The following is a 23,089-nucleotide window of genomic DNA, read 5'->3' on the forward strand; positions in this document are numbered from 1 at the left end:
AGCGAGAACGCTACCGCACGACCACGAGATGCGGGCAGAACATATATAGTTTTTTGAAAGACGTACTTCGAGTTATATTCTTCAGAGGAATAAATACACTACTGGCCATTAAATTTCACCAAGAAGAAATGCAGATGATAAAGGAGTATTCATTCGACAAATATATTATACTAGAAATGACATGTCATTACATTTTCACGCAATTTGAGTGCATAAATCCTGAGAAATCACTACCCAGAACAACTCTGGCCGTATTAACGGCCTTGATACGCCTCGGCATGGAGTCAAACAGAGCTTGGATGGCGTGTACAGGTACAGCTGCCCATGCAGCTTCAACACGATACCACAGTACATCAAGAGTAGTGACTGGCGTATTGTGACGAGCCAGTTGCTCGGCCACCATTGACTAGACGTTTTCAATTGGTGAGAGATTAGCAGTATGTGCTGGGCCAGGGCAGCAGTCGAACATTTTCTGTGTTCAGAAAGGCCCCCATAGGACCTGCAACATGCGGTCGTGCATTATCCTGCTGAAATGTAGGGTTTCGCAGGGATCGAATGAAGGGTAGAGCCACGGGTCGTAACACATCTGAAATGTAATGCCCACTGTTCAAAGTGCCGTCAGTGCGAACAAGGGGTGACCGAGACGTGTAACCAATGGCACCCCATACCATCACGCCGGGTGATACGCTAGTATGGCGATGATGAATACACGCTTCAAATGTCCGTTCACCGCGATGTCGCCAAACACGGATACGACCATCATGATGATGTGTAAAGAACCTGGATTCATCCGAAAAAATGACGTTTTGCAATTCGTGTACCCAGGTTCCTCGTTCTGTACACCATCGCAGGCACTCCTGCCTGTGATGTAGCGTCAAGGGTAACCGCAACCATGGTCTCCGAGCTGATAGTCCAGGCTGCTGCGAACGTCTTCGAACTGTTCGTGCAGAAGGTTGTTGTGTTGCAAACGTCCCCATCTGTTGACTCAGCGATCGAGACGTGGCTGCACGATCCGTTACAACCTTGCGAATAAGATGCCTGTCATCTCGAGTGCTAGTGATGCGAGGCCGTTGAAATCCAGCACGGCGTTCCATATTACCCTCTTGAACCCACCGATTCCACATTCTGCTGACAGTCATTGGATCTCGACCAACGCGAGCAGCAATGTCGCTATACGATAAACCGCAATCGGGATAGGCTACAATACGACCTTCATCAAAGTCGGAAACGTGATGGTACGCATTACTCATCCTTACAAGAGGCATCACAACAACGTTTCACCAGGCAACGCCGGTCAACTGCCGTTCGTGTATGAGAAATCGGTTGGAAGCTTTCCTCATGTCAGCACGTTGTAGGTGTCGCCACCGGCGCCAACGTTGTGTGAATACTCTGGAAAGCTAATCATTTGCATATCACAGCATTTTCTCCCTGTCGGTTAAATGTCGCGTCTGTAGCACGTCATCTTCGTGGTGTAGCAATTTTAATGGGCAGTAGTGTATGTTGTACTACACGCTTTCTGAATGAGCCTATGTTCTTCCTCAGTGTTCAAGGTATCTCCAAACAAAATTTTATTATAATCGGGTCAGCGGTTTAGTCGCGAAAGCGTAATAGACTTACTTTCGTATTTGTAATAGTAGTGTGGATTATTTACTCGTGCGTTGTGTGTAGAGGCTACTTTTTTCTGATCTCAGTCGTGTTCTAGGCAAAGAGGGAGTACCTTCATTTACGAACAGAGACACAGCCAATGGAGTCGTGAAGCAAGCGACAGCACTTTCATAACCGACGAAAAAACATTAATCTAGGACATTAATTATGATGAGCACTGTATTCGAACGCTGAAATATTGTCATATTTTGTGATAAAATTGTGTCTTACAATTTTTTTGTGACCCTATAGATTTTTCGCCCGGGACATTCGTCCCATTGGCCCCCCTCCCGGTACACCACTGGACACCAGTGCTTATTTACGTTTATTTGCTCATTTTTTTCAGTTAATGGGAAATTTTTGGTAAAGCAGAAGTCTGTTTTAGTGAGTAGCTGAACAGGAACGTGAGTGGGGACTGGCTGCGTGGCGAGCACTCTGCGCCGTGTGTGACGTGTGTGCCTCTTGTGCCCGCAGGCGTGGCTGCCCATCACCTTCCTCAGCCCGGACAGCACACTGGTAAGCCGAGAAGCCGCCCTTCCCCAACCCACGTAACGCTTCCGCCGCCCTACCCCCGCTGTAGCCAGCCCTGCCCTTCTCCGCTGAGAGCCGTGTAGTTCCGTGGATAACTTGCGGTCGCAGAAGTCTACGTTCCACTTTGTAGCCCAGCATCACTTATCGAGCCATCGCGCAGACATTACAAGAGGACGCTTTCTCAGAACAGACCGTCGCAGCCTCTGTGGTATTCCAGAACAAGTATTGCAGTACTCTCGCCAGCAGCCGAGCTTCTGTAGTGTAGCTTTCTGTTTCAGCACTCAGATGGAATTCATCCGAAACCTGGCAGGCACTGATCTTTCCGTTGAACAACTGATCTTCGAAAAGTGAATGAAAATACTGGAAAGATCAAGAAAGAAAAGATCGTGTTAAGGTTGGGGTAACGTGGGGTTAAAGACTGTCACCACTGTAATTCTACGTGTGGGTCGAAAAGGCGACGAATCGAGTAAAGAAAAAAAAAATCGTAAGAGGAGTTAACGTACAGAGGGAAGGAGTAGCTATGATAAGGTTGACTGGCGGCACAGATTTCCTCGCAGTGAGCAAGAAAGGCTTAGGACACCAGCTGAATTATATATGGGCAGCATACGGAGGGGAGGATACGGCTCATAGGCGAGGAACGTAAAACTAAAGTGATTAAGAGAACTAGAAAGGGAATGACATAGTTAACATCAAAACTGCGAACTAAGTAGCAGAGTGAAGAAGTGAAGTATATGAAAGGTGGCTGAAGCAAGGAGTGTAGCAGATTTAGATCGGTACACACGAAGAAAGCTTTCCTCAGTAATGAGCTCTGCTAGTGTCGGATTTCGATATAGAACTGGGAAACAAACTCCCGATACTATTAGCCTGTTACACTGTACTGTATGGAAATGAAAGGTGTGCCACCATAAATCTGGTGGAGAAAAAAAAAAAAAAAACTGCGCGGTTTGAAATGTGGCGCTGTCAAAGTGGAGAAATAAAATACGAAATGAGGCATTACTGAAACGAATGGATGACGAATGAAGTCTGTGGAGGAGTCTTATCAGAAGAGCAGACAGGCTACTGGTACATCTGGGAAGAGCAGTACGGAAGACACAGTGTGTGACGCTGGAGCCGTGGAGTGGTGGAGGCGGCAGGCGGCTGGGCCCTGCCTGCCTGGCTGCCGGCAGGTCGTGGCCAGCGCGCCGCAGCCGCCGCCGGTGTCCGTCTCGTAGCAGCCTGAGAAGACCTCGCACTTTCTTTCTTCCCCCTATACGTTTTTGCTTCATTACCTTTTCTTTACTCCGATCGAGATTAGATACCACCTCTCGGTTTCCAATTCGCGCTTTTCTGATTTTTTTTTTCCCCTCTCTAGAGCTCTTCCACTTCAGCCGTTGGCCCCCTTCAACACCGACACTACCCGCAGAATCTATCTAACATCCAAACAAAAACTGTCCAGAGCGACCGCCGCTTTCACCTGAAAAGTTGTCCACCCCAGGTAGCTGAGTGGTCAGCGCCACAGAATGTAAATCCTAAGAGCCCGGTTTCGATTCCCGGCTGGGTCGGAGATTCTCTCCGCCGAGGGACTGGGTGTTCTGTTGTCCTGATCACCATCATTCCATCCCCATCGACGCGCAAGTCGCGGAAGGGGCGTCAGATCGAAAGACTTGCACCCAGCGAACGGTATACCCGACAGGGGGCCCCGAGTCACACGACATTTACCTGAAAAGTTAACTCTGAAAGATTTTTGCTACCACTTCGGGCTCCCACCGCGAACAAAAAAGGAAAAGCCTCTGATCGTCCCGTAAAGAGAGAGAGAGAGAGAGAGAGAGAGAGAGAGAGAGAGAGAGAGAGAGAGGACAAAGGTTATAAACGTGAAATTTTTTCCGAGGCTATCCGCAGCCGCGAGACGGCACTACAGCTACCGAATACACTTACGAGGCAAAACTTGAAGCTTAATGGCTTCTTTGTCCGTCTTCGGAACAAAATATATCACTGATTCTATGGATCAGGGATCCGGCAGTTTGTTGGTAGATTTTTGAAGATATATATCATTACATGTCTACGCATAGGTCACGTAATTCGTGTAAATAACGGGCCGCTGCTTTTCGTACCCGCTCGTGGCGCCCAATAGCGACCCAGACGGGTTCCTTAGAATTTACATCGGGCGCAGTTGGTTGCCGAGGCATCGACGTGAGTTCAGTATAACGCTCCTCAAATCACTGTAGCACTGTTCTGGACCCGGGACACGGATGATTATACTGCCGAAAGATAACATCGCCGTTGGGGAAGACGTCGAGCACGAACGGATGCTGGTGCCTTGTTAGCGAAGGAGAGTGACGCCTCCCAGCAGCCCGTGTTCGTGGCGCTCTGCACGACGGAGGCACCTTTCACCTCGACCGGCGACCTAGTGTAGCAAAAATGTGATTCTCAGCCGGCCGGAGTGGCCGAGCGGTTCTAGGCGCTACAGTCTGGAACCGCGCGACCGCTACGGTCGCAGGTTCGAATCCTGCCTCGGGCACGGATGTTTGTTATGTCCTTAGGTTAGTTTGGTTTAAGTAGTTCTAAGTTCTAGGGGACTGATGACCTCAGAAGTTAAGTCCCATAGTGCTCAGAGCCATTTGAACCACTTGTGATTCTCATGAAGATCCGACACATTTTGATCCCGAATCCCGAATCTCGATGGTACCCCTCGAATTGCGGTCGTAACTGTGTCAACATGTCAGCACGTGGGGGTGACCTGCTGCGGAGCTCCGTGTTCGAAAATGCACGACGGGCCGTGTGTGCTGTGAAGTACTCGTGCACGCACCACCACTGTGCTGTCGCAGATCACCATCTGTCCTACTGTACACAGCAGACGAGCCTCCGAACCCCACATTCTGTGAGGAGTCGTGGTAGTTTAGCTGTCCTTCTACCTCTTTCGGTCGATGCCGTTTTTGAGATACTCAATCACATTCTCTTTCACACATTGCGTAAAAGTAATCTGTCCTTCGTCAAAGTCGCTTAGCTCAGTGTGTGTCCCCATTTGCAGTCCACGTCTTCGCTGAGCCCCCCTGCTGTCGGCTGATCCTCACGCACACTGCTGCCACCGCGTCACGTGGCCGCAACGCCACCCACCAGGCGGCATTCATCGTCGCGGTGGGCAGTCGTCCCTCTCCACGGCTCCCTCACAGCTGGAACACCCCCATGCTACGTAGGATGCGTAAACGACGGCCGCAAGTGATTCACAAAGAGCTAACCGTACGACGCCTTGCGCTGTAAAACCGTGTAGTTGCTCGTTAAGCGGTGGCAAAAATGTAACAACTCTGCACGGTCTCACTAAAAAAAGTGACAACGCCACATCCTTAACCCAGACCGTAGCATCACGCCGAGTAGCAGTGTAGTAAGTGACGTCAGGATGGATAAGTTCGGCGGGCTCTACCGGCTGAGGCATCATTCGCAGCAAGAATGCCAACGTGCAGGGTGTGAGCAGTCAACAGCAGGCAGCCGCATCACAGGCGAGACGGTGCGCGTCCGAGGCGACAGCGGCGCGCCTGCGGCAGAGGCAGAGACGGTCCTCGGCAGGACGCGAGTGTGTAAACACCACATACTACGGCGCCCTCGCTGCTTGCTGCTCCACACCAGCCGCCAGAAGTCGGCGTTCAGTCACGTTGCCCGCTAGATCGCCGCAGCCACGGGGAGAACAGAACAGTAGAGGGGGGGGAAGTACTAGACGCGGACCGCGACCACAGTCTGTGGACCAGGTTACCAGGGATGTGGGATGTGGAAAGATAGACAAAGTGATGAAAAGATAGACAAAGAATGAAGACAGCATCGAGCCTTTTGCAACGACTGATGACTTGAAAACATATTGTGTCACCAGTTGTATGTTTCAGTAACCGTCTAAACGACCATGTCACTGAATAAAGAACGACATACGAGTTTAACATGAAGGAATGGCTAATGTAGAGCTAAAAGAAAAGTCTGTTGATACAACCATTGTAGCATTTCAACAGATTCCTATTCAGTCTCAATCGTAATTGAAAAACTCATTTCTGAACTACACTCCTGGAAATGGAAAAAAGAACACATTGACACCGGTGTGTCAGACCCACCATACTTGCTCCGGACACTGCGAGAGGGCTGTACAAGCAATGATCACACGCACGGCACAGCGGACACACCAGGAACCGCGGTGTTGGCCGTCGGATGGCGCTAGCTCCGCAGCATTTGTGCACCGCCGCCGTCAGTGTCAGCCAGTTTGCCGTGGCATACGGAGCTCCATCGCAGTCTTTAACACTGGTAGCATGCCGCGACAGCGTGGACGTGAACCGTATGTGCAGTTGACGGACTTTGAGCGAGGGCGTATAGTGGGCATGCGGGAGGCCGGGTGGACGTACCGCCGAATTGCTCAACACGTGGGGCGTGAGGTCTCCCGTCGACCTGGGACCGGACCGCAGCGACACACGGATGCACGCCAAGACCGTAGGATCCTACGCAGTGCCGTAGGGGACCGCACCGCCACTTCCCAGCAAATTAGGGACACTGTTGCTCCTGGGGTATCGGCGAGGACCATTCGCAACCGTCTCCATGAAGCTGGGCTACGGTCCCGCACACCGTTAGGCCGTCTTCCGCTCACGCCCCAACATCGTGCAGCCCGCCTCCAGTGGTTTCGCGACAGGCGTGAATGGAGGGACGAATGGAGACGTGTCGTCTTCAGCGATGAGAGTCGCTTCTGCCTTGGTGCCAATGATGGTCGTATGCGTGTTTGGCGCCGTGCAGGTGAGCGCCACAATCAGGACTGCATACGACCGAGGCACACAGGGCCAACACCCGGCATCATGGTGTGGGGAGCGATCTCCTACACTGGCCGTACACCACTGGTGATCGTCGAGGGGACACTGAATAGTGCACGGTACATCCATACCGTCATCGAACCCATCGTTCTACCATTCCTAGACCGGCAAGGGAACTTGCTGTTCCAACAGGACAATGCACGTCCGCATGTATCCCGTGCCACCCAACGTGCTCTAGAAGGTGTAAGTCAACTACCCTGGCCAGCAAGATCTCCGGATCTGTCCCCCATTGAGCATGTTTGGGACTGGATGAAGCGTCGTCTCACGCGGTCTGCACGTCCAGCACGAACGCTGGTCCAACTGATTCGCCAGGTGGAAATGGCATGGCAAGCCGTTCCACAGGACTACATCCAGCATCTCTACGATCGTCTCCATGGGAGAATAGCAGCCTGCATTGCTGCGAAAGGTGGTTATACATTGTACTAATGCCGACATTGTGCATGTTCTGTTGCCTGTGTCTATGTGCCTGTGGTTCTGTCAGTGTGATCATGTGATGTATCTGACCCCAGGAATGTGTCAATAAAGTTTCCCCTTCCTGGGACAATGAATTCACGGTGTTCTTATTTCAATTTCCAGGAGTGTATATAAAAGCAACGCCTTCGTAGGCGTCGGGAAGCAGCGCTGCTTCATGAAGGAGGATTACGTTTTCAGCTTCATCTCCAGGCCTACCTTTGTTTTTAAACTTGCAAGTACAAAAATGTGCGAATACACACTCGTGGCGAATTTCGTGTCTGGTGAGCGTCGTATGGCAAAGAGAGCGCTGCTGGAACAGGACTGGCATATCGCTGGAGTGGCAGTCTCGTGCAGAATGGAGTGGCCAAAAGCTGAGATGGATGCCGCCCGCTAGACTCGTCAGTTTTAGGCCATTTCTTCGGCAAATCTACAGTAACTGACTTGTGTGCCTGTAACTAACACGATGTGAGTTTAGACACTCATCGAAGATGAAGAAAAACGGTGACTTAGTTGCAACATGCTAACGGAATGACGGCTCAAAACAATAAAAAGTTTACGTTATTCATATTTACAAAATTAAGATCCTCCCAAAGTTGCAATTCTTACGTACTATTCTGAAATGTGCAATAGATAATACGTTACTACTATGCACAGAATCTTGTGTCTAATTCTGGAAAGAGGCGGGTCTTGGACGTATATCGCAGACACATTTCTACACCCAAAAATTTGGGCCCTGCGGCACGGCTTGTTTTTGCTTTTTAGGTAATTTGTCCAGAAATCTAGAACTGTAGAACTGAGTGATGTCCTTAATTAACTGGTCCCACAGTATCTTACTGATCCTGTTTCTGTGTTCTTGTATTTGACACTCTCACTAACCTTACACTACCTACACTAGTGTAGCGTAGTGACACCGTGGACAGCAGACGCGCTCGTCTACCTATTCGCTCCTGTAGGACTAACTGACGCCTCACCTTTGGTGTTGTGCGTAGTGCTTTTGTTATAGAGTAAACAGAATCTGGTGAATTTAGAGAATCCTGGAAGTAAGCAGAATCCCAACTCATGTAAAATTTGTATTAAATAATTAAACTGCTAAATAAGCAGGTACAAACTAACATAGTGTTTGTTTCCTTTAAAAGACAGTAAATGCGTATGTTCTACATACAAATATTGTCTGTACTTTGAAAACTAGGCTAAAAGCAAGACTTTTAACGCAGCATGTCGTCGTTGTCGGGGAGAAGCCTTCAGACGCCCGAGTAGATTAGCGTGTACCCTAAGGGAGTATTATAGGAATATACACAAATAATTTGTCAGAATAACTTCAGAAGCTCCGTGAGACAATTGGCGGATGTTTCTTCTGTGTGTAGAGAAGTCGCTCTGTTAGGGAGTTGCAACGAAATGCAGGGTGACGCACGGTGCAGGAATTCAGTGTCGAACCTCGAAGTAGAAAGACGTGACTTTTGCACATATACTGGCAGGAAGACTGGAAACAGTGAAGCACATTCAGTACCACGGAATGGAGCGATAGAAAGCGATAGAAAGTTAAATTACCTCTCGAAACTAATCAGAAGAAAGGCAGAAGTGAGAAGAATCCTGAGGAAGTGTAGTCCTACCACGAGGGGTGAAACTTACAAAAACATTCGTTCGTCCGATTCCCGCAGGTAGGATTGATAGAGAAAACAGAGAAATCCAAAGACAAACAACACGCTTCTTCACCAGTTCGTTTATCGAGCACTCAAAATGTTCAAATGTGTTTGAACTCCTAAGGGACAAAACTGCTGAGGTCATCGGTGGCCACTACTCGCGGCTGGAGATGGTCATCCGACTCCAGTGGCAGAGATGTTGTATGTCACTTTAAGGTTTACTGTTAAAATTCATAGAGCAGACAAATGCGTAGACATAATGTTTCCTCCTACATATAATTCGCGAAAACACTACGAAAGTAAAATTGGAGAGAGCCGATTTGTAACCGAAGCTTACGAACAGTGACTGGAATAAGAAAGGATGCAGCATACCAAGTCTCCTCTGCCAGATACAGTAAGTGCGAAACATAGATGTATAACGGACAGGGGGGGGGGGGGAGGGGGGGCGGGGGAAGGACGAATTAAAACTGGCCCGCAAAATATCCGTCTCGGATGTACGGTGTAAGAAGGGTTGCCTACCTAAGGTGCGTGAGATATTTTGCGGACCTGTTTCATTTTGTAGATGTACACTTGTAGATGTTTTTAGCTTTTACGTTTTCTTACTTTCGTGACGAAGTAACAGTATATTAGGCTCTCCCGTTTTTTGGCGGTTGCTATACGAAACTGACGGATGCACTCTTCATTTGCACATACCTGCTGGTGGGCCGTCTGACGACTGGAAGCAGCTTGTTAGCGGCACGCCGAGCGCGCTTCACGACGCGAACAGACACGGCGACGCCGCCGCCGCCACAGGCGCCTCACTCACTCTCTCTGTCTTGCCTCGCAGGTGCTGCCCTCGCTGGAGTCGTCGCGGTCCAGCTCCATCTCGTTCAAGATCCGCACCAACGAGCCCAACGGCCTCATCCTGTACAGCAGCGGGGCCAGCGCGCCGCACGTGAGTAGCGCTCCGCTCTGCACTCTTCTGGCGTCTGCTGCAAAACGCACCTGCCGACTAACACACTTTCATTTTGCAATCTGGCACCACACACTTTACACAGCCTTTTCGGATTACAGACTATCCGTGTTGAAGTGTATCTTATTACACCATAACTCGTAAGTGTATGAACTAAGCATCTTGATGATGATGATGATGATGATGTTTGGTTTGTGGGGCGCTCAACTGCGTGGTTATCAGCGCCCGTACAATTATCCAATCTTTGCTCAGTCCAATTTCGCCACTTTCCTGGATGATGATGAAATGATGAGGACAACACAAACACCCAGTCATCTCGAGGCAGGTGAAAATTCCTGACCCCGCCGGGAATCGAACCCGGGACCCCGTGCTCGGGAAGCGAGAACGCCACCGCGAGACCACGAGCGGCGGACTATAAGCATCTTCCACATGTCAAACTTACTCTGTTGAAACAAACATTAAGTTGTCAGTACATAGTTACATTGTCACCAGGGAACGAATAATTTTTAGAGATATCGCTCTCAGACTTCACCAACATAATGCATGCAGCGTCAAAATAATAAAACTGAAATTCTAATACACTTGAAGTATTTTCACGATCTAAAGTAATAAATAAAGGGTTGAGTGAAGAAACGGCTTAAATCTGACCCTCTAAATTTTACAGCTGATCAAAATAACTGTATATCCTTCCCTAAAGTGAGTACATACCCCAGTTTACTTTTTTATATGCATATCTTACACATAAAACACACTTCTGTGAACAAATTCTGAATTTAGTTTCAATTTCAGTTTCTTACACTAAAAATTTGAGGATATCATGTATTGCTTCTGTACGAAATCAGTAACGCTTGGACGAAAGAAAAACTGTTTTACATGTGAGCTACGTATTTTACCATCAAAGTGTGTAGAATTGAAAATATAGTTTAGTCTTCATTTACGAAACAAAAAGCAAACATGTTCAACTCTCTCTAGGATTAGCAACGCTCTTTCCCGGTGACTGTACGACACTTGTAACAGCTATTCCACCAATCGTAATCCAAAACAAATGGAGACAAAATTTCGGCCGCTAGAGAGACGGGTATGACATCTAATGGGAAAATGACGCATTAACCTCATTGAAACGCTTCTTGTTTGGCTGACTTTCAGCCCCATTTTCACTGAACCTCATCCTAAAACACCTCAATACACGGTAGATCAACTCCCAAGTTCTAAAGTTGACGATAATGGCAACACATTTTTACGAGCTTGTCCTCGATTTGCGTTGTCACAGAGCCGTATCGTTGTGATGCTGCCCACGGACTGGAGCGCAAATTACATGCCTGCCTGCCCCGTTAGCCGTGCCGTCTAACGCACTGCTTTCCGGACAGAATCCGCCCGGCGGATTAGCGTCGAGGTCCGGTGTGCCGGCCAGCCTGTGGGTGGTTCTTGAGGCGGTCTTCCATCTGCCTCGGCGAATGCGGGCTGGTTCCCCTTATTCCACCTCGGTTACACTTTGTCGGCGATTGCTGCGCAAACACTATCTCCGTGTACGCGTTCACCGTAATTACTCTGTCACGCAAACATTGGGCTTACACTCGTGTGGTGTGAGACGTACCCAGGGGTCCACTGGGGCCGAACAGCACAATAACCCTGGGTTCGGCGTGGGGCGCCGATGGGGTGAGTGGACTGCTGTAGCTTGTTGTGAGGTTGTGAACCACTGAGGGCTACGGCGGGGACGAAGCCGCTCCGTCGTTTCTAGGTTCCCAGTTCCATACAATACAATACAAAATATTGGTTAATCATCATCATCACAATAAACATTGCACGGAAGGTCGTTTATACAGCGTGTTACAAAAACGTACGGCCAAACTTTCAGGAAACATTCCTCACACACAAAGAAAGAAAATATGTTATGTGGACATGTGTCCGGAAACGCTTCCTTTCCATGTTAGAGCTCATTTTATTACTTCTCTTCAAATCACATTAATCATGGAATCGAAACACACAGCAACAGAACGTACCAGCGTGACTTCAAACACTTTGTTACAGGAAATGTTCAAAATGTCCTCCGTTAGCGAGGATACATGCATCCACCCTCCGTCGCATGGAATCCCTGATGCAGCCCTGGAGAATGGCGTATTGTATCACAGCCGTCCACAATACGAGCACGAAGAGTCTCTACATTTGGTACCGGGGTTGAGTAGACAAGAGCTTTCAAATGCCCCCATAAATGAAAGTCAAGAGGGTTGAGGTCAGGAGAGCGTGGAGGCTACGGAATTGGTCCGCCTCTACCAATCCATCGGTCACCGAATCTGTTGTTGAGAAGCGTACGAACAAATGGTTCAAATGGCTCTGAGCACTATCGGACTTAACAGCTGTGGTCATCAGTCCCCTAGAACTTAGAACTACTTAAACCTAACTAACCTAAGGACATCACACACATCCATGCCCGAGGCAGGATTCGAACCTGCGACCGTAGCAGCCGCGCGGTTCCGGACTGCGCGCCTAGAACCGCGAGACCACCGCGGCCGGCGCGTACGAACACTTCGACTGAAATGTGCAGGAGCTCCATCGTGCATGAACCACATGTTGTGTCGTACTTGTAAAGGCACATGTTCTAGCAGCACAGGTAGAGTATCCCGTATGAAATCATGATAACGTGCTCCATTGATCGTAGGTGGAAGAAACTAAAATGAGCTCTAATATGGAAATTAAGCGTTTCCGGACACATGTCCACATAACATATTTTCTTTATTTGTGTGTGAGGAATGTTTCCTGAAAGTTTGGCCGTAACTTTTTGTAACACTCTGTATATGTGTTATTTCTGTGTATGTCAAAGAAAGAGGGAGAAACACTGGCATGCAGAGATGATACACAAGCTACTTAAAAAGTACGTTTAATAAAAACGACCTGAGAAACGGAATAATTATTCTCGTTAGAGCAATTGTATATTGAGTTATTCAGTTGACCCTGCCGATGCCGTTCTATGCTACCCCAAATGTTATATATTGCCTTCTAAAACCACGCACAAGATTTTCATTTTCTCTGTCTCTCTGTCTCTCTCTCTCTCTCTGTCGTCGTCGTCGTCGTCGTCTCTCTCTCTCTCTCTCTCTCTCTCTCTCTCTCTCTCTCTCTCTTTCTATCCCCCCCCCCTCCTCCTCCCAGCCCCGTCTCACACTCAGCCATCTCTCGTTAGGATTTCTAGTATGTTGCTCGTGGCATTCTCTCCTACCACTGTACAAAAATTTGCGGCTGCAGGAATTTTTTCCCACATTCGACATTTTCACTGCGCTCATTACGCCACCGGCTTAGTCGAGCGCTTACAAAGTGGTAAATTTGATATTTGCCTACATTTTACCTGACAATTTTGAGATTTTAATAACATAAAATAAACAATTACATCGTTGCATTCGCCAGTTCTGACTACGAAACTATTATGCTTGTAAGGGCTAAGTTGGGTCCGAATCTTCGACGTAATTGTATTTACCTTTACATTTACAAAATTCGTTTTTCTTTCATTACCCTCACGACCACGTTTAAAATAATAATTTCAACCAAGTAGTAGACTGTCTTGATGCCGTAACAGCCCAATCAGTAGAGACCGAAAAAGGTCGAATATCGGCAGAAGTACGTATAGTCGGAAAATTTTGTACAGAGTGGTAGCAGGCAGTGCGACGAGCATCATACTGGAAATCATGGCTGGTGAGGAATGCGTTTGAAGGTCACGTTTGTACGTTTTTCTTGAATGACTCGAGAACGATGACTTCCCGCGAAAACGTATCGCAGTACAATATTTAACTGCTTCAGATTACCTACAAAAAGGTCCTGTTCATTTTCTCTGTAGTATTGATAGTGTGCATGTAGTGAGCGAGGTTTTTGAAGGCCATATATCACGTTTGGGGGTTGCATAAGACGACTTCGGTAGGGGCAGCTGTAGAGTTAACGGTACCTATATACATTTTGACTGCTCTACTTTGGCTTTGGTCATAAGCAGAACAGTACAAATAGATTAGTCAGAGTGCCAGTCTTGAATTCGTATGTAGCAAACTCGATGATCTGCATTGATTTTAGGGGTGTTACTCTGTGAATTGAGGGACATGTAAGGAAAGCAGTGGTTGGGAAGAGAGTGAGACAGGGTTGTAGCCTCTCCCCTACGTTAGTCAATCTGTTTATTGAACAAGCAGTAAAGAAAACAAAAGAAAAATTTGGAGTAGGAATTAAAATCCATTGAGAACAAATAAAAACTATGAGGTTTGCCGATAACATTATAATTCTGTCAGAGAGAGCAAAGGACCTGGAAGAGCAGTTGAACGGAATGGACAATGTCTTGAAAGGAAGATAAAAGATGAACATCAATAAAAGCAAAACGAGGAAAGTGGATTGTAGTCGTATCAAATCAGGTAATGCTGAGGGAATTAGATTAGGAAATGAGACACTCAAAGTAGTAGATGCATTTTTTAATTTGAGGAGCAAAATAACTGTTGATGGTCGAAATAGAGAGGATATAAAATGTAGACTGGCAATGGCAAGGAAAGCGTTTCTGAAGAAGAGAAACGTGTTAACATTGAGTATAAATTTAAGTGTAAGGAAGTCTTTTCTGAAAGTATTTTATAGAGTGTATGGAAGCGAAACATGGATGATAAATAGTTCAGAAAAGAAGAGAATAGAAGCTTTCGAAATGTGATGTTACAGAAGAATGCTGAAGATTAGATGGGTAGATCACGTAACTAATGTGGAGATACTGAATAGAAATGGGGAGAAGAGGAATTTATGGCACAACTTGACTAGAAGAAGGGATCGGTTCGTAAGACATGTACTGAGGCGTCAAGGGATCACGACTTTAATATTGGAGACCAGCGTGGAGGGTAAAAGTCGTAGAGGGAGACCAAGAGATGAATACACTAAGCAGATTCAGAAGGATGTAGGTTGCAGTAGGTACTGTGAGTTGAAGAAGCTTGCAAAGGACAGAGTAGCATGGAGAGCTGCATGAAAGCAGTGCCTGGACTGAGGACCACAAAAACTCTATGAATTAGGCAACGAGTAAACACTGGAGACTGTAGTAACATTTGTTGTACAGGAATCTAACATATACTTTGAGAGTGGCTATACGAAACAAGAAACATAAATTCAAATAACAAGACACTTACGTAAAGCATCATTCCATTAATTGTGAATAAGTGAGGAGTGGGCTGAGAGGGGGGAGGGGGCACAGTTTACTAATAATAAGGACAAACATACGCTCCAGACGCCCACTGGGAGGTTGAAGTACAAGAGTCTGATAATGTTCGTTGCATTTTCTAAATTTTCTGCCAATAAAATGCAGTCACCTTTCTAACAACATTGTCTATTTTGTCGTTCCAATTAAAGATATTCGTAACTCTTATCCCTGGATATTTAGGTGAAGTGGCATTCCTTAGATTTGTGCAATTTATTGTGTAATCGAAATTTAACGGATTCCTTTTAGTACTAATGTTGATTGCCGTACACTTTTCATTTTTTAGGGTCACAATTGCCACTTTTCGCACAGAACAGATATTTCGTCTCAGTAATTTAGCAATTAGTTTTAATATTCTGATGTCTTTACTAAACAGTAAATGACAGCATCATCTTCAAACAATATAAGATGGCTTCTCAGATTGTCTCCAATTTTTTGGAAATTAGGAATAGCGGAGCGCCTATAAGACATCCTTCGGGAACGCCAGACATATTTCTGTGTTACTCGATGACTATACCTCTGTCAATTACCATGAACTTTGATCTTTCTGACAGCAAATCACGAATCCAGTTGGACACCTGAGACGATACTTCATAGGCAGGCAATTTGATTAGAAGTCACTTGCAAGGAATGGTATCAAAAGCCTTTTGGAAATCAACAAATATGGAATCAGGCTGTGATCCTCTGCTGATACCACTCATTTCTTCATGAGAATAAAGAGTTAGTTGTGTTGCACAAGAACAATTATACTGAGTACTTGCTGATTACGTTTCAATACACCATTTTGTTGGAGGTAATTCATGATGTTCGAACACAGTATGTGTTCCAAAATCCTACTGCAAATCGACGTCAGCGATAAAGGTTTGTAATACAGCGGATTACTCATTTTCACTTTCTTGATTAGTGGTGTGAAATGTGCAGCTTCCTCGTATTTAGGTACGGATCTTTGTCGCAGTTGTAGATGATTTGCGAAATATGGCGCTATTACATCAGCATACTGGACGGGAAGGTAACTTTTAATAAGTGATTTGAGTTGCTTCGCTACACCGAGGATATCTGCTTCTGAGTTACTCGTGCCGGCAACAGATCTTAATTCGAAGTCTGACTATTTCGTTTTCTTTGATGAAGGATTCATTATTCCCCTTTAGTGGCACTGCGACAGTAACATTACCATTTATACGGTGTGCTAATATGAAAAACGGTATTGCTTTGTTACATTAAAATTTGTTTCTTCTATTTCTACGTAAGATACGACGTTACTCGAGTTGTGGTGAACACTCTGTTCGTTTAAAGTGTATCTTACTTTATGTACAATTTTATGAAGCTCGTGATCTTCCACTTAGCGGTAGCGACAATGATATCCACAATTATCCAGGATTATTGCTGTCACATAATTCTCGCACCACTGCAACGAGAAGTGATGTAGATGTTAGTGTCAGTGGTGTTGGGGAAGAGCTGAAGTCGTTACAGTTAACAAAGCCTTAGCACTGGACGAAATCTGTATTGTATCAGATCTCGGTCTCAGTCAGTCCCCTTTTAACTGTCATCCGCTACGGATCCCTCGTACAAAGAAAGGTGCCCAGTGATTGGAAGAAGGCACAGCTCAAGCCATCTACGAGAAACGTATAGAAAGTGAACCACAAAACTAACGTCCAGTATCCTTGAGATGCATTTGACGTGAAATCTTAGAAAGTATTTTGAGCTCAAACATAATGAGGTATCTCCCCCATGCCAAACACCATGGACCATGTGAAACCACGGAGATTTTTCACGTGACATTCGGAAAGCCATTCATCCACGCAGTCGTATATATGTATGCAGTATTTCTCGATTTCCGAAACGCATTTGACTCAATATCATATCTACGTTTATTACCAAAAGTATGACTGTACAGGGTATCAAGCGAAATTTATGACTGCTTTGAGGATTTTTTGGTTGGAAGGGACGCAGTAGGTCGTCTTGGATGGAGAGTCGTCAGCAGATGCAGAATTAAGTTCGAGTGTGCCCCAGGGAAGTGTGTTGGAAATCCTGTTGTTAATGTTCTATGGTAATGACCTTGCAGATAATATTTCAGTAACCTCAGAATTTTCTCATATACAGTTATGAAAAACTACCTGAAAAAAGCTCACAAATATTCTGATCTTTATAGGGTTTAAAAGCTGTCAAGAGTAGAAACCGTCTTTAAGTATTCAGAAATTTAATAGTGCACACTTCACAAAACTAAAATAACGTGGTATGTTATGACTAACATATCAACTAATCACAGTTAGAATCGGTCAACTCGTGCAAATACCTGGGCGTAACAATTTGTCGGGCTGTGACATGGGACGATTACAGAGGCTTAGTCGTAGGCAAAGCATGGGCCAGACATCGGTTTATCGTTAAGATGGTGGGAAACGGCATCAGTCCACAAACTATACTTCATACAGATCACTTCGGCCACCCATCCTGGAATAGTGCTCAAGTATGTGGGACCCGTACTAAATCAAATATGATTAACAGGGGAAAAGATGGTCACAGATTTGTTTGACCAGTGGAAGTCTGTCGCGGAGATGCAGATGAAACTGAACTGCGAGACGTTTAGATGCATTAATAACTGGTACAATGGAAACTACCCTCTGTCATGTATGTCACAATGGTTTGCAGAGTATGCATGTAGATATAGAATTATTGATATAAAGGAAATGTTTTTCAGGTTTTTAAGTCACGTAATACAGAGGGCGCGCACATGTAGCGCTAGGAGTGGGAGACGAAGCTATGTACGACTCATGTCACCTATATAGCATGAACCATAAATCGACCGACAAAACTGCTCCGGTCACTCGTCACAAACTTCCTGGACTTTATTGTGAGAATTGTCTCTGCTGCTGTGAAAATAGTTATACAACAGTGAAAAAGCCTACAGTATGTATATTGTGACAATTGTCTCTGCTGCTGCGAAAATAGTTATACAACAGTGAAAAAGCCTACAGTATGTAATCAACAAAACGTAATTGCACGAAATGATCCGGTTATTTGTGAGCGCCTACGAACACATGCAAAATTGCTGTTACGTGGCGGCCGACGCTGTGAAAACAACTGAGCAAATGGTCTAACTGCCCTTTTTCCATTGCACTCAGTGAATGACGAGATGCATTTTGGCCTATTTCTCATGAGTAAACCTTTCCATACTGTTGTGTACAAAACGTGCCACTAACGTTGCTGGAGAAACCAGTCCGAGACTGGGCGCAAGCTCGAGGACCGAGAGCGAACTAGGCTTTGGCGTTGTCAGCAGCGAGTGTGACAGGTCCGTTTCCAGACGAGACATACAGCGCATACCGCTGACATTGTCACCGTTATGCAGGTATCTTCAGTGCAGTGGCGGTACAAGGGGGTTAGAAAACAAACGAAACGCAATTACTCTGTAACGAACTGCTGGAGACCACCGGCCCCTTGTACCAGAATACTCGGAAAATATCCCAGGACCACTTTCAAAATTTAGTCGGTGTAGTTCTGGTCGCCCTTGTACACACACAAAATGACAACGTATCTTACGCACATTACCTGTACCATATGCTCATTCATGGGTACAGACCGTGTTTTATTTTAAAGCATGTTCTGTCGAGTAGAAGATATACGATTTTTAAAATCCGTGTCTGTAATTCGGTTTTTAACGTTTTACATTCGGTTTTCTGGTCGTTAGTGAAAAAGATTCTTAGAGGGCCCAACAGAAAAAAATAATAATCATTTGCGACTGTAAAAATCTGGACATTACAGTTGTTGTTCGAGCATCTGCAGTCCTTCTCACCAGCACACCACGTTCAGAGCCTTCTACACGCCGGGAAAGTTGCGGTCCTTTTCTGGGTAGAAATAATGAAAATGTAATAAACGAACAGAGGTCCGTACGCACATTAAAACACAAAATCACGCACTCTATTACCTACTGGGATGATGCCATTTTGAAATGAAGACCTCAGCAACTCATAATATAAATTTCGATGCAGACGGCTACAAGTAGTCTGTGATCCAGTTATATTTATCAAAACTGTGGAGTAAAAAAAAAAAGGAACACTGGTAGGAAGTGGGTAACCTCTCGCAACTAATTTCTTATACAAGTCTGTCAAGTCGCATACTTGGAACCTGCCAAATGATGTGGTTAAGATGCGCTACTGCCGTTGTGTCCTTATCGCCGTGTCCAGACGAGATTATCTTCAATCGATTTAAGTGCGCGAAATAAGACCCGTATCGCCGCCTCATGCGAATGATGGAAGTCACACGGCGTCTAAGAAGCTGCACCGAGGCAAACCGTGGTCGAGAACAGACGTTCGGTTACATGGCCGCCCGTAGAGCGCTGAGAACATGCCGTGCACACTTCCAAGCGTGATAAGCAGCCTTCTGTATCGTCGATGTGAGATCTGCAAAACAGATCGGCGTTGGGTAATACTTCTCTTGGCAAGGCGGTCAGCAGTTTCATGATGAAGTGTGTCATGTTGTCCTTTAATCGAGAGTAACTGAACAGCAGCGCCCACAGTGTGCGCCTTTCTTATGGCCGACAAGACGTCCAGATCATACCTGTTGGTCTGTTTGTCAAACGCGGGATGTTGCAGTTTCTGCAGCACACTTTGAGAGTCCGTAACTATCAGGACGAACTTGGATGTCCGGGTACCATAATCAATAGCGTGTCTGATGGCCAGTAGCTCCACCTTGTAGACAGGAGATTCAGATGGAAACGCAAACATTTGGTGTTGTTGTTGTTGTTGTTGTTGTTGTTGTCTTCAGTCCTGAGACTGGCTTGATGTAGCTCTCCATGCTACTCTATCCTGTGCAAGCTTCTTCATCTCCCCGTACTTACTGCAACCTACATCCTTCTGAATCTGCTTAGTGTATTCATCTCTTGGTATCCCTCTACGATTTTTACCCTCCACGCTGCCCTCCAATGCTAAATTTGTGATCCCTTGATGCCTCAGAACATGTCCTACCAACGGTCCCTTCTTCTTGTCAAGTTGTGCCATAAACTCCTTTTCTCCCCAATCCTATTCAATACCTCCTCATTAGTTATGTGATCTACCCATCTAATCTTCAGCATTCTTCTGTAGCACCACATTTCAAAAGCTTGTATTCTCTTCTTCATCATCATCATCATCATCATCATCATTTAAGACTGATTATGCCTTTCAGCGTTCAGTATGGAGCATAGCCCCCCTTATACCGTTCCTCCATTATCCCCTATTCAGTGCTAACATTGGTGCCTCTTCTGATGTTAAACCTATTACTTCAAAATCATTCTTAACCGAATCCAGGTACCTTCTCCTCGGTCTGCCCCGACTCCTCCTACCCTCTACTGCTGAATCCATGAATCTCTTGGGTAACCTTGCTTCTCCCATGCGTGTAACATGACCCCACCATCTAAGCCTGTTCGCCCTGACTGCTACATCTATAGAGTTCATTCCCAGTTTTTCTTTGATTTCCTCATTGTGCACACCCTCCTGCCATTGTTCCCATCTACTAGTACCTGCAATCATCCTAGCTACTTTCATATCCGTAACCTCAACCTTGTTGATCAGGTAGCCTGAATCCACCCAGCTTTCGCTCCCATACAACAAAGTTTGTCGAAAGATTGAACGGTGCTCAGATAACTTAGTCTTGGTACTGACTTCCTTCTTGCAGAAGAGAGTAGATCGTAGCTGAGCGCTCACTGCATTAGCTTTGCTACACCTCACTTCCAGTTCTTTCACTATGTTGCCATCCTGTGAGAATATGCATCCTAAGTACTTGAAATCGTCCACCTGTTCTAACTTTGTTCCCCCTATTTGGCACTCAATACGTTTATATTTCTTTCCCACTGACATTACTTTCGTTTTGGAGATGCTAATCTTCATACCATAGTCCTTACATTTCTGATCTAGCTCTGAAATATTACTCTGCAAACTTTCAATCGAATCTGCCATCACAACTAAGTCATCCGCATATGCAAGACTGCTTATTTTGTGTTCACGTATCTTAATCTCACCCAGCCAGTCTATTGTTTTCAACATATGATCCATAAATAGTATGAACAACAGTGGAGACAGGTTGCAGCCTTGTCTTACCCCTGAAACTACTCTGAACCATGAACTCAATTTACCGTCAACTCTAACTGCTGCCTGACTATCCGTGTAAAGAACTTTAATTGCTTGCAAAAGTTTGCCTCCTATTCCATAATCTTATAGAACAGACAATAACTTCCTCCTAGGAACCCGGTCATATGCCTTTTCTAGATCTATAAAACATAGATACAATTCCCTGTTCCACTCATAACACTTGTCCATTATTTGCCGTAAGCTTAAGATCTGGTCCTGACAACCTCTAAGAGGCCTAAACCCACACTGATTTTCATCCAATTGGTCCTCAACTAATACTCGCACTTTCCTTTCAACAATACCTGAGAAGATTTTACCCTCAACGCTGATTAAAGAGATACCTCTGTAGTTCTTACAATCTTTTCTGTTTCCATGTTTAAAGATTGGTGTGATTACTGCTTTTGTCCAGTCTGATGGAACCTGTCCCGACTCCCAGGCCATTTAAGACCTGACATTCCACTGTCTTTGATGAGTTCCGACTTAATTTCATCCACCCCAGCCGCTTTATTGCACTGCAATCTATTGACCATTTTTTCCAAATGTGATCCTATTTCCATCATTATTCCTATCCCATTCTACCTCGAAATCTGAAACATTAGTGATCGCATTTCCACCTACATTGAGCAACTCTTCAAAATATTCCCTCCATTTGCCCAAGGCATCCACAGGATTCACCAGCAGTTTTCCTGACCTGTCCAAAATACTTGTCATTTCCTTCTTACTTCCCTTTCGAAGACTGCTAATTACACTCCAGAATGGTTTTCCAGCAGCTTGACCCATAGTCTCCAACCTATTTCCAAAGTCTTCCCACGATTTCTTCTTCGATGCTGCAATTATCTGTTTGGCTTTGTTTCTTTCTTCAACATAACCTTCTCTGTCTACCTGGGTTCTGGTATGTAGCCATTTTTGATACGCCTTCTTTTTCCTTTTACAGGCTGCCTTGACTGTATCATTCCACCAAGCTGTTTGCTTCATCCTACTTTTACACACTACTGTTCCAAGACATTCTTTAGCCACTTCTAGTACTGTGTCCCTGTACCTTGTCCATTCCTTTTCCAATGACTGTAATTGACTACATTCAACTAACTGGTACCTTTCTGAGATCGCTGTTATGTACTTGTGCCTGATTTCCTTATCCTGAAGTTTCTCCACTCTTATCCTCCTACATATGGACCTGACCTCCTGCACTTTCGGCCTCACAATCCCAATTTCACTGCAGATTAAATAATGATCAGTGTCATCAAAGAATCCCCTGAATACACGTGTGTCCCTCACAGCCTTCCTGAATTCCTGATCTGTTATTATATAGTCAATGACAGATCTGGTTCCCCTGCCTTCCCAAGTATACCGGTGAATGATCTTATGTTTAAAAAAGGAGTTTGTGATTAATAAGCCTATACTGGCACAGAAATCCAAGAGATGTTTCCCGTTCCTGTTGGCCTCCATATCCTCTCCAAATTTACCCATAACCTTTCATACCCTTCTGTTCGATTTCCAATCCTGGCGTTAAAATCACCAATGAGCAGAACACTGTCCTTGTCCTTTACTCTAACAACTACATCACTGAGTGCCTCATAAAAACTATCCATCTTATCTTGATCTGTCCCTTCACAATGCGAATATACTGACACAATCCTAATTTTCTCGCTAGACACTGTCAAATCTATACACATCAGTCGTTCGTTTACATACCTTATTGCAACTACGCTGGGTTCCATTTCTTTCCTGATGTAAAGCCCTACACCCCATTGTGCTATTCCTGCTTT

The 23,089-nt window shown here is 45.5% G+C and overlaps 1 protein-coding gene across 6 annotated transcripts in view; it reads left to right on the plus strand.

Moving 5' to 3' along the window:
* LOC126187518 (neurexin-1a) overlaps positions 1-23,089 on the plus strand; it is a 2,258,738-nt gene that overhangs the window by 1,681,682 nt on the left and 553,967 nt on the right. For all 6 annotated transcript variants that reach the window (XM_049928650.1, XM_049928652.1, XM_049928651.1 and 3 more), the window contains exon 9: positions 9,906-10,013. In XM_049928650.1, the coding sequence (XP_049784607.1) occupies positions 9,906-10,013 (108 nt within the window). The remainder of the gene's footprint in view (positions 1-9,905; positions 10,014-23,089) is intronic.

This window comes from Schistocerca cancellata, chromosome 5 (genome assembly GCF_023864275.1).
Source record: "Schistocerca cancellata isolate TAMUIC-IGC-003103 chromosome 5, iqSchCanc2.1, whole genome shotgun sequence".
In the NCBI taxonomy this organism is placed as follows: domain Eukaryota; kingdom Metazoa; phylum Arthropoda; class Insecta; order Orthoptera; family Acrididae; genus Schistocerca; species Schistocerca cancellata.